Below are 13,186 nucleotides of genomic sequence, written 5' to 3'. Positions count from 1 at the left end.
AATGAATGCTTTGATGGATTCGAGTAGTGGTTATTGATGGGATTCAGCACACTAACTCGTGGCCATTCATTTTGGATTGAATTCAAAAGAACATGAACTCAATATCATGAAGTAGATGGGATATAAGATCTGAGATAAAGTAGCTTCATAAGAATGCTCATAAAACATGAAAGAACCTTGCAAAAAAGAACCTCATATCCCAACCGTGTGTTGATGACATGTATTTCAAAAAAGCTCACCTGCCACCAACAGCGAGCTTGCAAAGCAGTAAATTTATTACTTTCATCAAAGGGTACTCCACTGCATTGCTTGTTAAAAAAATGCAATATCGTGAGCGTTTAAACAAGCTGCTGGGAAAAAAGAATTCGATATACTGTACGGCAGGCTTGCCGTTTGATGTGAGCAGTTGATGAGTTCGAACATTCAATGTTGATTGATTTGCAATTTTTATGGAATTGTCAACATTCAGCACACTTCAATCAACTTTGTAAAAATGAAAACGAACCGGAGCAGACGGAAATAACCTGGGTATTACATTTTTTGATATTTGAAAATACTAGGCCAACAACATTTTATGTTATTTATAACAAGATTTGTTATCCATCGTTATGATTTTTTTTGTTATTTGATTGTTACTGTAATAACAGACTTAAAAACTGTAAAAAATATGCACTTTTTGATATTTTAACAGTATTTTTTATTGAAATGGCATGAATTTTGTTATTACCGTCTGCCCGGGAACATCATTCCTTTTCTGTAATCATCTCATTTATGGAATATTTCTCGAAAAGAAGTAATTTCGCAATTCTCGTTAATCTTTTTTCAGTATCATATTTGTTTTTCTCTTTCGATGAAAACAATGTGAGCAGCGCAGCGTGGGTGGAAAGAGAAAAGTATTATTTCAGCAAGTAAATATGTGAAAATGAGCGGAAAATATCTTTTGTTGGGGAAAAAAACACATCAAGAGGGAGTTGATTTAGTTTCCTTTTAACTACAGGTAACAATGGGTGTGCTCCGCTCAATGCTCTGCTCGTGGCATGTGAGGAAATTGGCTGCGATAAATATTTTTCCCAAAGAAAGCGGCCAAGTGCTGTAACCAGCAACGAGTTTGTGTGGGTGTTATTTTCAAGGTGAGCTGTGTGAGATAGTTGGATATTGGACAGTAGTGAGCAAATTTTTTTTAATATTCAATGATTTTAGAAACTAGTTTATACATTTTGAAAATTCAAAAGTCATATGAATTTATAGGATTTTGTGTTATTTTTTTGAATGCATTTTATAAAAAAAGTTTAGAAGAATTTTTGTAATATTTAAAATAAAAAAAAAATTCTATCACTTCTGAAAGTTTTTTTCAAGATATTTCATGATTTGAGAAAACAAACTTTCAAATTTGCAACGAGTTTTTCAGAACACACAATATTCATTTATGGTTTTCACAATTTCTGAAGACAACTAGCTGAAAACTCGAGTGAATAATAATTAAATGCTCTTTTAAAAATCAATTTTCGTTATTTTTATTTTAACCACAAAAAACTAAATTGAACAACAAAAATTTTTTCAGATGATCAAAAAATACATAGAAAAATATTATTAATTATGAAGTCTTTCTCTTTTTCAGTGTTTGGCCTTATTTTGAAATTTAAGTATTATTTTTATCTTGAAATTTAATGTAACTTTCACTTTAAACATTGAATATTGGATAAATTATAATTGCGATATTCCATCGAAAGTTTTTTTTTAGTGCTATTAAGTGATTGCAGTTGGCCAATTATCAAAGTTTGTTTGACAAATTTAAACGATTTTTTGAACCACTTAGAAAAAAAAAAATTTCCGGCTTGGGCAACCATGAGTAATACTGGAATAAAAAAACGATCTAAAAATGAATAACAACAGTCGAGTTTATTAAAATTTCAAATTCTATTTTTCCTCCAGATGAAAAAATCGGCTGAGGTTTCGAAGTATTCTAATGATAATCTTTTTTTTTTTCGAAAAATTGCCAACACTGCAAAATAATTTCAGCTCTTGCTGGAAAAGCTCAAAAAGTGCCTTTTTGATCTTCTTAAAAAGCAAAAAAAAATTGCGCAGATTGAATCATTTTTTTTATTAACTGAAAAAATACACATTTTTAAGTGTAGGTACTTGATGTTAAGGCTTAGTGATTGTTCACGCTCAAAAATAGAAGATATCGCTGGGACTTCAATTTCAAAACAACAAATTCCATGAAACATGTTATGTTAAAATTACCTTGAAAAGTTAATGTTAAAATCCATAAACTACTTTTTATGCTTATATTAAATTTATATTATAAACTATATTTTCTTTCAACAATTTTGAACGTGACACTGAAATCTAATTTTAACCTTATTTTTTTTTTGCTGTTTTTTGTCACGTAAGATTGTACTCACCAAGAACAAATACTAATATTAGGAGTGGAATACGAAAATTGGTATTGGAAAAAAGTTAAATTTTTCAAATGATAATAACTAAGAATCCTTACCATCAATAAATAAAGGGCGGGAGTATTTTCTTTAATTAACTGATAAAACTTAAAATTTTAGTTTTCGATTCACTTCTATTTTGTGTATTTTAAAACTTTTCACCTCCCTTTTCAAAAAGGCGAAAAATATATAATAATAACGGCAAAAATAAAACAATTTGTACCCAAATCTCAAAAATAAACTAAATGATCAGTTTTAGTGATTTTCACACTGGACATTTAGAAATTCCATCCAACCAAATCATCAAATATCGTGAAATTGAACGAGACTCTGAAAAAAAGCTGTAATGTTTTGAAAAGGTCTCATTTTAGAGATCTGAAATATTTTTGGTAATTATGTTGTAATTCTATCTTGAAAGCAAAATGTTATTCTTATTGTCAGTAAATTTTGGAATGACATGTTGGTTCAGAATTTTTTTACTGATTTTCGTTTACATAATTTAAGTGTTCATAGCATTAATTTCTTATTAAATTTTGTAACACTTTTATGTTAATGTACGTTTTGTTTTCCTTACAATTCTTAAGTGGTTCATACAAACAAAGCAAAATACATACAAATTAAGCAAAATTTCACATTTTTTTTTACGAATTTCACGCTCTTCCCGAATTCGTTAAAAAATCACTAACCCTACTGATGTTGTAGAATTTTTCTTAATTTCACATAAAACATTTCCGAAGACATCACAGATTCTGTTCTCAACAAACTTTAATTAAGTTTAACAAAATTTGTCCAAGTTTGCCGAGTTCTCAACTACTAAACAGCTTGGTGATCCACAAACTAGGAAATTCTGTAAAATAATACCGATTTTTAGTTATTATGTTCTTCATTGTTCAGTTTTCAATTGATTTTCGGTGAAATTGAGTTCATTTTGAAAAAGATCTAAACTTGATCAATCTTTTTACTACCGAATTATGAAACGTTATGTAAATGTTAAGAAACAGATTTCATAGTTCTAAGAAACTTTTTTGTTAGGGCAGTAGTCAAATTTGTATGGACGATCCAATGACGCAAAATGGCAAATTTGGAAAAGTCCCTAAGTAGTTTAAGGTATATTCAAAATTAGGCTCCTTGAAAAAAAATACTTGCGTTTTTTTTCATATAATAGACGATAAAACAAATTTTATAAACATGAAAAAAATATTTTGGTGCCATTAATAAACTACGTGGTTACTTAAGGAGGGGGAGAACTACACAGAAAATTTTCCACATCAGGGGGGGGGGGGATTTACCTCAAGTAAGAGCCATTTTGTAAACGCACATTATATTAAAATTGTCATCTTTCATTCATATCAGCAAATTAAAATGTTGAGCTTTTGAAAAAAGCTCAATGCAAGATTTTTCAAAAATATTAAGCTGGGAGCTCCAAATTTGAAGGATATGCGCCGAAGCCAACTTAAATTGATTAAACTGGAGCGATTTTATGATTTTTTCAAATGTGTTTTTTTTTTTTGCAAAAAATGATGAAAAGTACCATTTTTGGGACCACTCTATAGTGCAGGTTACTCTAATGTCCAAACATAACAAAAAAAAAAAAAAAAAACAGTTCTAATTATTTTGGCCAAGGCCCACAAAAAAATTGAGTTTGATCGAAGGACTATTTTCGGTTCATGCTCTTTTCAAATTTAAGAGCTGCGTAATTGACTTTTATTCATCAATGTTTAAAATAAATTGAAAAAAAAAATCCAAAAAAAATGGTGTTTTGCAACCAAACTTCTGCCCCAAGCTGTACCTCAAACTACCCTCCAACAAAAAAGAAGAAAAAGAAAAATGAAGGTCGCGTCGCCGTCGTGGCGAAACAGACAGCTGTTTTGTGTTTACAAGCCATTGCTTCTCCACTGTTTTCCTTCCGCAAGTTCAAGAGGGTAGTGGAAGAATAAGAAGCCAACATTGGAATTGCTGCAGTCTTGTGGCTTCCCCCGGAAAATTCCCGTGTAAGACGGCAAGACAACCCCGAACAGGCAACTTCGTGATGGCATGTGGGAATAAATGTGGTTTTTCGTGCTCCACCCACCAGCCCCTTAGATCGATTCACACGGAAAACTGTCTGCGAAAGCACGTTTTTCTGCTTGCTTATGCTTGCATAACTACAGTTTGCCAGAAGTAAGTCACAATTGATTGGGTTTTCGAGTTTTTGAAGGTTGGTTTGGGTGAAAATGTGATGTTTCTGATGTGCATTATTCTTCAAAATTCAATCAAACAAAAATTTACGGTTTGTTGAAAGATTTCAAACTAAATTCCTACGTGATTTTCACTCTGTTCTCGACAAACGTTACCCAAGCTTTCGTCATAACAAAAGAAGAACCAAACAAGAAAGCTCCGACAAACATTTAACGGAAAACTCCAAGCTGATTAGCATACATCGTTGTAGGAAAACTGAAAAAAAACGACGATTCCTGGTCCGATGTCTGATCCGGATGATTCTACCACCAGATCCCGACGGTGGTCAGTTGAGGGAAAAGCGAATAAAAAATGGCCGGTCTGGACCAGAGCCGGGCTACCACCCGGTGTCCGACTTATGAGCTTCGCCGGTTTAATGGCAATGAGCCCGTGTTGCGCTTTCCCGCTGGTATTTTTCAATCTGCTGTGGCTCTCATATTGCCAGTGTGGGTTTTCCACTGTTGATTTTTTTTTCTGTTTAAACTGTAGCAACGTGGCATTTCATTTGGTGTGGATATTTTTTATTTAATTTTTATTATTTGTTTTATTCTTTGGAGCACCCTGACCAACGGAACAGGATTGCGTTTATGGCTTTTGCTGGTGTGTTTCCATTGTTTTTCATTAGAATTATGATTTTGTTTCGTCGGTTATTAAAACCACAGGGTTGGCATTTGGAAAATAACGAGAGTGAGATCATGTTATTGAAATTTCATACTGTCAATAAAAAATGGTTTTTGCAAGATATGAATGGTCCCAGGAAAAATAGCTATATTTAAAATCAACGCTCATTGTACTTTTCATGAACAATCTGTGTAAAACAAAACGAAATATCTGCAATTTTTTTTTTCTAATTTAGCATTTGCAGAGTTTTGGTCTTTTCCGAAACACTTAGTGAATGTATTTTTTAAATATTTTCCAAATATTTATTTGTGCAATTGTTTGTTATTTGACTCACCCATCATTGCAGATGCATATGAAAGTTTTATTTAAAAAAGGTACTTCCATTTGACTCAAAATTGGCGTAGGGAGAGTTAGACCCGTATTTTTTGTGTAGCTATTAGGGTGCCCTATGTTGTGTTAGGGTGATTCGGAAACTGATCTTTTTCTTCGATTAAAAAAAACATCGCAAATATTTTTCAAAATTTATGTTGCCCCCTCTCCCCCTTCAATATCGCATCAAAATTCAAGAGGCAAAAATAATATAAAAAAAACTTTAATTATTGTTCAAACTTGACGTGCAATTAACTGAAAACCATTTAAAATTCAGTTTTCTGCGATGATTATCATTTTCAGCATGATTTGAAAATATATTTTGAAATTTCATGATTTTTGATAAAAAAAGTTATTTTTTTGTAAAACTTATTTTTTTTGAAAAGTAGAGATTATTTAACAACTGTGCTGATTTATGATGCATTTTAAAATACTTTTTTTTTCAATACAAACGTCTAAACCATGCCTCCACGACATTGACCATAGGCAAGGGCCATAACCTTTAAAAAATAATTGAAACGGACAAAGTTCACGCCATTTCAACCGAAATTATCTCTCTTGGACCCACATTAAAGATGTTTGTGTTAACTTGCAAGGAAAAAAAGTGAGGAGTTAGAAAATAGTATAAAAATCAAAATTAAAATTTACAGTTTACAGAAAACAAAAACAATATTTTGCGTTTTGATTTTTCGCGCCAATGTGGAAGGAAGGTGATTGCAACAGCCATATTTTATGTATAAATTATGGAACAAATGTGATCAATTAATTTTTAATACAATTTTTGATGGTTGGCAAATTAAATTCAAGATTAATTTCTGGTGCAAAATAAACATACTGTAATGCCTATGTTCGCATAACTGTCCCATATGCATTTTCTGCATGTTGAGAAAATGAGCTTTCAAGTTTGAAAAAATATTTACCATAAATTTTATACTAACAGTCACTCTACTGAAAACTTATTCAACAGGGAACTCATACATGCTGTTCTTAATGCTTTCGAAAAGTTTGTATTGATAATTGCATTGAATTTTCTCATTCGATTTAAAAAATATAAGCAGGATTGGATTTTTCTTCCCAGTCCATCAAAATGTTTGCAAACCGGCCCGATCGAAGCATGCTTTCAAGGCAACCCAAAGTTGTAAACAAAGCTTCGAATTGAAAATGGTGAAATTTATTGTTTTTAAAATGTGTTATTTATCCGAACAAAGGCAGGGAATGTATTGCAAAAAAAATTAAAACAAATTATGAAAATATTCTATATTCTATTCTGGCAAGTATTGTGATCGATCTATAATTTATTTAGTCAGGAATAAAAAAAATCGAAGGCTATTGAGGTATTCGAAGTCAAAACATCTTAATAAGAGGGTTGAAATAGATATTGGCATAATTCGTCGCTAAAATTTTATAATCGCTATGTCTCACGCAAAACCTTTGCTTATGACGCTTTTTTAAATGTTAGTGACGAATTATCAATAACTATGAATAGTACTTTCCAAATAATATTGGATAATCTTACTCCGATATTATCAGTACACATCAAAGATACATAATCTCGGAACTTCCATTCGGTTGCTCTTCTGATTCACGAAATTCACGTGGAAAACAAAAAAGGCCTCTTTTGGCCGCCCATCGTTTAGTCTACGAGCAAAAAAGTGCGAAGCACTTAATTTTTCATCGAAAACATCAACATCAACAGATCCAAAATGTTTCATAATAATTCACTTCAGCAGCAAAAAATATGTCACGCTTGAGCTTGAACATAGCCTTCTACTTTGTTTACGTATACAGCTGTAGTGCAGTTGTATTAGTGAGGAGCAGTGGGGAGTTTTCGGAAATCACGTTACGCATTCTGTCTTTTCAGCACCCAGATCAAAACCAAGTTTTTCGGATGAAAAAATTATACAAAATATGCCCAAATTTTGTTTGAAGATTTTTATTCTCCCCGTTCAAAAAAGGTCATTTCAAGCAACTTTTGTTTTTCTACGAACGTTCCTTTTTTTAGTTTTTGATTTTCAACTATCAATTCAAGTGGCTTTATTTACATTTAACTTATTAATTTAATGTTTGTTTCTAATAGTACTTCGCATTTTATTATCTTTTGTCTATTTGACTTCGGCAAAGTCTCAAAAACAGGTCGCATTATCAAACGCCTAGTCTTCTTTAATAATAAGGAAATTATCTCAACCATTGATTTATATTGATTTTCAATTTAATAAAAATGTAACAAATTCTTAAAAAAATAGCTGGTTTTAATAAATTCATTTTCCGAAAGGCCGTTGAAAAAATGATTTTGAGGCCTTTAAATAAAATTTGTACCAGCCTTAAATAAAAACAGATTGAAAAACAAAATAATAAAAATGGATTTAAATTAACGATTTCAAAATATTTTTTTGTTTGTTTATGACCATTAAAACATACTTTGGATACCGTCAATGGGGGTGACATTGGGTCTGGTGGGTGAGATTGGGTCAAAGTGATTTTATTACTGAAAAAATCTCGTTCCTAGACCAAACCTGTTATTTTGGCAGGTGTCTAAAGTCAAGGTACGTTTTAGGCCAAAAATGACCTCTTGAAAAATTATTTTGCTAATATTTTTGTTGGAATTGCTCGCAAACTGCCCAAATGTTTGAAAATCTCCACTTCAAACATTGTATCATGTCAATACGATTCCCTAGAACAAGAAACTCTGTTGTATGACTTGTTTTTACCATATCGTTGTAATTGAGCATCATTTAAATTCATTTGACCCAACCCCTCTAAGGGGTTAGATTGGGTAAATTTTCAAACTATTGGCATTTAAGGTAGTGTTCATCATAAAACGGTATCGACGTAACACCTTATAATGTGGCCCTCTTAAACCTTGAGGTTTCGTCAACGGTTCCACAGGTGTGTATCGTTCTTTTTGCGACAAGACTCCGCCTCCCGGGTCTCCTAAGTGTGAAAGTATGGTGTTCATCATAATCCACCATATTTTAGGAAAATGTAATTAAACTATCTAGGAACAAATCTACGATGATTGATTTTCGATGCTATTTAAATTGTTTTTGTTTTTTTTTAAATACGGAAGTGTATCGTTTTTCGAACCATAGTCACCTTCATTGACGGTATTTGACTTTTTTTATTGGATTTTTTTATCAATATTTTTAGAATGAAATTGATATCTATCAGCTGAATCATACGTTCTACAATATCCTCAAAAATAAGTTTTTTTTTTGTCTTATAGAACACTGGCTTTGTTTTTGTTTCATTTACCTATGTTGGCATTTTATTCATCTGATTCAACCTGCATGATTGATTTAATTTATTTAGTCCGAAGCTTAAAATTTCAAAATTTTCTGGTTAAATTTTGATTTTGATTTTGAACAATATGGGTCAACTTAGAACACTTCATCAATTTGAAACAAATTTGGGGGGAACATCCATCGAAGGATTGTTAACAGAAATTCTAAGTTTGTGTTTTTTTTTTACAATTTTCAAAAACAAGCTTATTTTCTTTTGCTCATAAATTTGCAACTGTTAGACTTAAAGATATTTTTTCCGGTTGCATCTAAAATTGAAGTTTCTGCGGTACATCACACCCAGAACTGGACATCGGCATACGAGAGGATAAGCACGATTCGGTTGTAAAATGGTACTGTGTGCGGACTGAGAGGATAAATCCCGAAAATACCGAGAGTACACCCAAAATTCCGAGTCGAGAGAATTGTTCCCTCAAAATTTATTGAGGGCTCAGAGCCAAAATCGAGAGAATAATTTTATCAACTCACACCACCATAACAAATGAGTTCATTCGTTAATTGATACAATAAATCTCCAACAAGTGCCATACATCGACATCTGACCACTCCTTAGTCACCAAGCTGTGGTGGCCGAGGCAGTAAAGTCCTTGGATTAGTATGTCAAAGGTCTACGGTTCGATTCCCGTAGTCGACACTTTTGGTTTTTTGTTTTGACGGATGAACTTTTTTTTGCAAATGAACCTCGAGAGGATAACTCTTTCGCCCATCTCGAGCTGTGTTCTCTGTGTCCGTAAATGGTACCACTATTCTTTCGTCTCGAAGCCATTATTCTCTCGGACAACCGCTGCCCAGTTTTGGGTGTACTTTACTCATGGGTTCATCTTGAAAAAAAGTTCATCTATCAAAAAAAAAGTACTGGTACCGCGACTCGAACCCAAGATCTCCGGCATATTGAACCGTGCCTTTGCCGTATGGGCCACCATGATTCGGTGACTAGGTGGCGGTCATTTGTCCATATAAGCCACTCAATGCGATGAACTGTTTCAATGAACGAATGAACACGCGAATGGACTATACTCTCGCAAAATAGCACTTTCCTCACGTTTCTTTTCGTGAAGACTATCCCCTCGTTCTTTTACTTAGGGTGTAAAGTTTGGCACAAATTCGGGATGGTCGATTACAAAAAAGAACTTAGTTAACATGGAACTACCCATACTCTTCATGTTTAAAATAACAATTTATGACCCCTTTATGTTTTGTCATGCCTCAAACAACGGATATAAAATATTACTTGTGAGCAATGATAACCACAAAATAGACTACACCCAAAGTTAAAGACCGAGGGAATAGTCCTCCCCGATAGAAACGTGAGGAAAGACCTCTCGCGTGTTCATTCGTTCATTGAAACAGTTTATCCTATTGAGTGGCTTATATGGTCAAATGACCACCACTTAGTCATCGAACTATGGTGGCCCATACGGCAAAGGCACGGCTCAATAAGCCGAAGTTCTTAGGTTCGAGTCTCGGTGCCGGTACTTTTTTTTAAATGAACTTTTTTGGAAAATGAACCCATGAGTAAAGTACTCTCGGTAATTTTGGGATTTATCCTCTCCGTCTGCACACAGTACAATTTTACTATCGAACCGTGCTCTTTATCCTCTCGTATGCCGATGCCCAGTTCTGGGTGTAAAGATAATGATAACAGAATGTAGAATAGGCCTTAAAAAATAACTCAATATGCCAATCAAATCCATCAAAATATGTCTGTATCAGTGAATGAAACTTTAAATTATAATGTAATCAAATCCATACAAGTGATATTTAAATAACAATAGATCTCTGTTGACATCTCTCCTTGCTACATCAAGAATAATTCTGCACAGTCTCTTGTTAATCTGCCAACAATCTCTTTTTAATTATGAGCTTTCTTCATCCCTGGAGTAATAATAAACAATCTCGATTCTAGCTGGCTCCTTGGGCAAACTCTTACCCTCTCCGCACCCACTCACTCTTGCCCTGGTCAAACCAAACAAAAACTTAAGGGGACATAAAAGCCAGTAATTGTAGCGTCAGGACCATTCTTAGGGCATCATCATGACCCACTTTCCGGACATCCCCCCGTTCTATTCTCCGAGTGAGTGAGTAAATAGTCACTTCATTTACGTTCCTTTCCGGTTCTTTTCTCTACTTTTTTTTTGTAGGATTTGAGCGCCAGCAGTTTACGAGAGCAATCCCGAGGATATTTGCTGTGAGAAGTTGCAGTTTTTAGCGCAAATTTATCTCCGCTGAGCAGCGCACACAAACATACAAGCAAACAGTAATACACGTGGAGAGGGATCCCCCCAGCTGATCCTTGAATAGTGGAGTTTAACCAAAACAAACGCGCCAAAGTGAAACATTTTCGTACAAAACAAAACAAGCCAGCAAAATGTCCTCATCAACGACAACGGAAGCCAGCGTGGATGTGTCCGAGCTGAAACGCCTCGAATGTCTGGCGAAACTGAACGAATCCGTCGAATCCGCCTCCGACAGTGGTAAGTTTGCTGAATTTCAACATTTATGAATTTTGATCCTGACCCCAAAAAAACACACAATTTTGTGTAAAAGCTCGTCACCAGTGATAACCAAAAAGAAAAGGGAAAATCCCAAGTAATGTGAACAAAACTCAATTAAAAATTCATCAGTGAAACTTTGTCCTCTTGTTTTTGAACTTGCTGTTGTTGTTCCGCTTCTTGTTCTGGGTGGATGCCATCTGCAGCAGCAGCAGCCGGCACAACCCAACGTTGAGTGAAAGTTCAACGGGCGGAAACGCTGCGATGTGGCTGTCGTGTGACATTGACGGGAAACGTGGAATAGTTTTCCCCGGGAGCCCGGTTTCTTGCGTCATCGAGTTGCGGTGGCGGACAATTTTTTGAACTTTTCAACTAGTGAATTATGGTTAAGTTTTGATGGAACGATGATTGATGGGAAATAAATTATTTGTCAAAAAATAAAATAAAGGTTGTAACATTTTAATTTTAAAAAAGTGCTGAGAGATCCTAAGCACCAGTACAGCTTTTTCAAGTATGAAACCATCGCAAATATTCTTAAATTGATTATCAATGCCGGAAAATGTATTTAAATAGTTTTTCACCAGATTGTACATCAATATCATCCATCTATGTATTTTTGAAAAAAAAAATATTTGCTACCTCCGAATTTTTCGGACCGGTTTTAAAAGAATACTTTAAGAAAAATAAGCAACGGCTTAAACAATGTAAAATCGCATTCAAAAATTTTCTGTAAATAATGTTTCTTATTTTTTTTTAAATCTGTAGAAAGAATCACAAGTCAAAGTAAATTCAAAAAAATGTTCCGCAATAAATTGCAGATTAATTGATCTTCAAATTTTTAACAATTATTTTCATTGTATGTTATCAGATATGTGTTTATATGATTTGAACCGTAAACTTAAAAAAATACCTAACTAAAACATTCCGGATTCCAAAATAAATCCAAAGGAATTTTTTTTTTTTATTTTAAACCCAACCCTGTAAAACCTGGTTTACAAAAACATGAAATCTTAGAATTGTTGGAAAAAGGTTTGTAGAAAAACCTTTCAAAGAGTTTAATTCTATTATTTTATTTTTTACATTTACTATCTGAATCATTTTTGAGAGTGAGACAATCAACTTAATTATTAGTTGTATATTAATTGAATATAGCAAAATTTTCTAACGGTTCAAATGCAAAAACAAACTTGAATCCAAATTTGAAACAAAACACAAAAAATCCAATTTAATTTTTTTTTATAAAGTTTGAAATTTGAAATTTTTAAGAAAAACATAGATATGACAAAATGCTTTGTATATTATTACAGTTCTACAGTATGACAAATATTTCGCATATTTTCTTAAGTTTTTTTTCCGACGGTGATTCTAAAATTCATAATTTGTGATACAATAAAAATATCCCTTTTCTATTAAATCTTCAACAACAAATTTTAAACATTGTATTCTGAAAAAAGCGTCCAATTTCCCGGGGTTACAAAATTCCCGGAAAACGGGAAATTTTCAACAAATTTCCCGTAAAATTCCAGAAATTTAAAATTTATCGAAAAAACTTCTGATCCTGGTTCAACTTAAATATTCAATATAAGAGTTGAGATCAATTGATGCCTTGGCTGCTTGTACAAAAAACATACAACTTCCTGAAAATATAGAAAATTTCTAAATGTATAAGGTATTTTTTGAAACTGCGTACAAAATATCAAAAAGTTATCAAGTATTATTTTTCTAATCACAGTGTTTACACAGAGAGTAA

At 33.1% G+C, this 13,186-nt stretch overlaps 1 protein-coding gene across 8 annotated transcripts in view; it reads left to right on the top strand.

Annotated features, from left to right (window-relative positions):
- LOC6047907 (calcitonin gene-related peptide type 1 receptor) overlaps window positions 1-13,186 on the top strand; it is a 175,612-nt gene that overhangs the window by 139,923 nt on the left and 22,503 nt on the right. For all 8 annotated transcript variants that reach the window (XM_038252080.1, XM_038252077.1, XM_038252076.1 and 5 more), the window contains one exon: window positions 11,086-11,418. In XM_038252080.1, coding sequence (XP_038108008.1) covers window positions 11,313-11,418 — 106 coding nt within the window. In that variant the 5' untranslated portion in view covers window positions 11,086-11,312. The remainder of the gene's footprint in view (window positions 1-11,085; window positions 11,419-13,186) is intronic.

The sequence above is a fragment of the Culex quinquefasciatus genome, chromosome 2 (genome assembly GCF_015732765.1).
Source record: "Culex quinquefasciatus strain JHB chromosome 2, VPISU_Cqui_1.0_pri_paternal, whole genome shotgun sequence".
NCBI classification, from domain to species: Eukaryota; Metazoa; Arthropoda; class Insecta; order Diptera; family Culicidae; genus Culex; species Culex quinquefasciatus.
Note: the sequence above shows the minus strand (reverse complement) of the source record. Positions and strands in the feature narration are given on the sequence as shown.